The sequence below is a fragment of the Mus pahari genome, unplaced genomic scaffold (assembly GCF_900095145.1).
Source record: "Mus pahari unplaced genomic scaffold, PAHARI_EIJ_v1.1 scaffold_12178_1, whole genome shotgun sequence".
NCBI classification, from domain to species: Eukaryota; Metazoa; Chordata; class Mammalia; order Rodentia; family Muridae; genus Mus; species Mus pahari.
Window position 1 is genome coordinate 15,666 of NW_018392000.1, and position 3,507 is coordinate 19,172.

The 3,507-nt window shown below is 37.6% G+C and overlaps 1 protein-coding gene across 1 annotated transcript in view; it reads right to left on the reverse strand.

Annotated features, from left to right (window-relative positions):
* LOC110314791 (UDP-glucuronosyltransferase 2B17-like) overlaps positions 1-3,507 on the reverse strand; it is a 16,777-nt gene that overhangs the window by 12,172 nt on the left and 1,098 nt on the right. Inside the window, exon 2 of the mRNA XM_021189016.2 lies at positions 1-813. Coding sequence (XP_021044675.1) covers positions 1-681 — 681 coding nt within the window. The 5' untranslated portion in view covers positions 682-813. The remainder of the gene's footprint in view (positions 814-3,507) is intronic.

Below are 3,507 nucleotides of genomic sequence, written 5' to 3' on the forward strand. Positions count from 1 at the left end.
CATCTGGAACCAAAAGTCGAAATAAAGCATGCATATCATATTTTTTACCCTCTCTATGAATGTCATTTGGCCACCTAATCCTGACAGAATTACAGGTACATAGGAGGGAGGGAGTAGAAATCTCCCACTGGACTTTTCAAATTTGTAGCCTGCAGAAAAGCGAAGACTGTACAGAAAAGGTATCTGGAGAAGTTCAGCTATCAGTTCCCCACCGAAAGCCACAGGATCTGACAAAAGGACATCAAACTTGGATTCCTGTAGCTTTGTCATGAGCTGTCTGTTTGAAACAACATCTTTACAAAGACTTAGATAATAACCAGATAATTCATCAAACATATATGGCATTAAAGGAGAATATGAGAAACAGGTATCTCTTGGCAACTCATAAGTCCACACATCCACAAGCTTTATGAAAAAATTTTCCAGATTATCTTTACTGACAGATGTAGGAAAAATTTCAAACTTAAAGCCAGGTGATTTTTTGGGATCAAGAAAATAGTAAGCCGAAGGTCTCAGAACAGTGACTTCATGGCCCCTCTGTACCAGTTCATCCAGTATTATTTTTATGTTCATCCAATGACTGAATTCCATCGGCCACACCAACACTTTCCCACATTTCACAGATCTGAAGCAGCAACTGATCTGCAGCAGCAGCAGAACAGAAATCCACTTTCCAGGCATCCTGAAAATCAAAATCCTTCTCTTCACAGTGCGTTCGCTTCTGTCACTGCTTGGCCTTTTATCCAAGATGCTTCAGCCCAAAGGTTAAACTATAACTTGTACTGCCCAAAGCTGATAAATAAATGTCCATTACTGTGGTGAAGAGAAAAAGAAGCGAAGAATGATTTCAATTATTCCATGTTTACATGAGAATGATTCATGTCTCTTATGATGGCATGTTTTCAATTATCCAAGAAATAATGATGTCACATTCAATTATTAATGGTACATAGATATTAGAGTATTCTAAAATGTCTCACAAAAGTAGTGACATCATAATATGGCTGGTCTCTGAATTCTCCTCTGTATTGCATTGAAAGCATATTAATTTACATAGTTGAATGCCATGATAACTCTTCCCTTTACTTTAATGTGACCAATTATTCTGACTCAATCATGGACTGTTCTAATAATCAATCCAATATTAGAAATAACCACCTCCATTTAAAAGGCTGGTTCTAGACATTTTTAGAGACATATTTAAAAGCTAGCTATAGTTCTCTATGATGATATGTTAATAATAAATGGGGACAGTATACAGCAAACATTAAGGTTAGGTTAGCTACTAAATGTCATGCTTCATTTCAATATATTTGTGTCATGCCATTAACTTATAATGCAATCATTAACTGGGAAAAGACTAAGGCTCATTTGCAGGGAGTGTGGAAAAATACAGATATTTCACATATTATAGAGCAATTAAAGACAGAAATTCCAGATATTAACAGAAGTCATTTGGATACTTAGAACATTGATAAGTTGACCAGAGATTTAAAAAATACTCTAAGTGCATTAAATCCCTTAGTTTTGGTTCATTATATAATCTTGCTTGCTATTATAATTGACATTATTTTATTAGTAATTGTGTTTCCACTTATCTTCAGAGTTCTTCTGAGATCGAGGTGAGACATTGTGAAACTTCATCTAAAAAATATAAAGGGGGGAAATGCCACACCCACTCCAGTGAAGACTGCATGGCAGCCCCAAAAGCTTTGATGCAGTCCTGGGTCAAAGAAGTTTCAGTGAAACATAGTTTCCTGGAGCCTTGGCATCCTGTAGTATGAATGCTCCAAATTTGTCCTTGCATTAGTCGGTGAATGGATCTGTGTTCTTTCTTTTAGTATTGATTTATTATAGGTACCTCTGAGAAATATTTTGTCAAATACCCAAGCTTGACTAAACTTTGCTTCCTGGCATTCAACGATGTCCTTGGAGTCCTGGAGCCAACCCTGGCCTTGGAATTTCGTAAGACTGTTCCTCATTCAGATGAAATGTCCCAGTGTTGACAGTTAGTAAACAGGCATCTCATAGTTTGCCAGATAGGAGCTAGTAATCTCAGGGCTAGTTCAAACTAGTAAACTCAGAATCCTCCCTACAGTCAGGTACGGTATACTACATTGCATATTAAAAGAAAGTTGGTGAGTTTTTCTGACAAATGGATATTCCATACAGACACTTAAAAGAGCAGCCATGTTACTCCCATATGCAGGAATTTACAATAACCTAGGAAGAAGGAGGGTTGTGGTTTAAGGAGGAACTACAGTATTGCATTATTCAAGAAAAGGTCAGCAAGGGCAGAAACCCCCTGGTGCAAGCTTTCACAAGGCTCAGAGGAATAACATAAATTGTGACAAGGGCATGAAATTCTCCCCTGGCTCCCATCAATAGCTGATTTTAGATAGGACTGATCTTATCTCAATTATAAATACTGCCTGGTTCCTGCCAGTCTTTTTGTATACATTTTTTTTACTTTTACATTTTATTTGTTTTGTGTCAGATAACTTCAATGTACCTTGACTGATGTGTCACCTAAGTTCTTTGTTTTCTTCTGTAATATAAAACTGATGCTCACTTTGAGACATTACATTCAGATCAACACTCCCTTGTGTTCGTGTCTGTTTGTCATCTTGCTGAATCCTTGTCCACCTGATTACTGAAATCCTTGTTCCCCGCGATTTGAGAGACCGACTGAGTCCAGTCCATAGCACATGATGAATGAAAAATGTTTGTATCTGTGTTGATCCATATAGTTATGCAATCCAATTCAGCAATATAAGTGTATGACAAGTATTTTGTGGTATGCTTGCAGTAAACCATAAACAGCCTGACAACAAGTCTGTAAGAATTTCATGAGACATAGTTATCTCATTCAGTTCTCTCTTCAGCAAAGTCACAAAACCTCGAAAATTAAGACAGATATTTCACTCATCCATAAAGTACCAAAGCATAAAGGGATATGTTGAGATTCCACAACATTGATATGGTGGCTAGAATTTTCTGAACACTGAAGAACTGTTGCACATACAAATCCCAGTAGTAATGACTGTATGCTCAAAACATGCCCAAGACTGCAGACCATAGCCCATAGAGACACATGAATTCTCATCCCTACCTGAGGAGTTACTGACAGGTGAGGGCTGCTATGGATGAAGTCAGGAGCTTCAGAATGAGAGGTCTAGCCATTACTCAGGTGATGGCTTTATACTATTGTGGTAAATATTTAGTGGGGAATTTCTTTCTATCCTTGAGCATTTGGTTCTCAAATACAAGATACAAAGCCTTTATAATTAAAATTAACCTTAAGAGTACTAGAGCTGGGCATATATCAACCCTTTCTGCTATTTTATCTACATATCTGTCAATAACCCTGAGTTATAACTTGGCAGTTTCCATTTGGGCTGCTTCTCTTCCAACTGGTCAGTCTTCATTGTCATGTTTTCATGGTTCAACTACCCTATAACATCTTCGGTTCTCCTCTCCTCTCCTCTCCTCTCCTCTCCTCTCCTC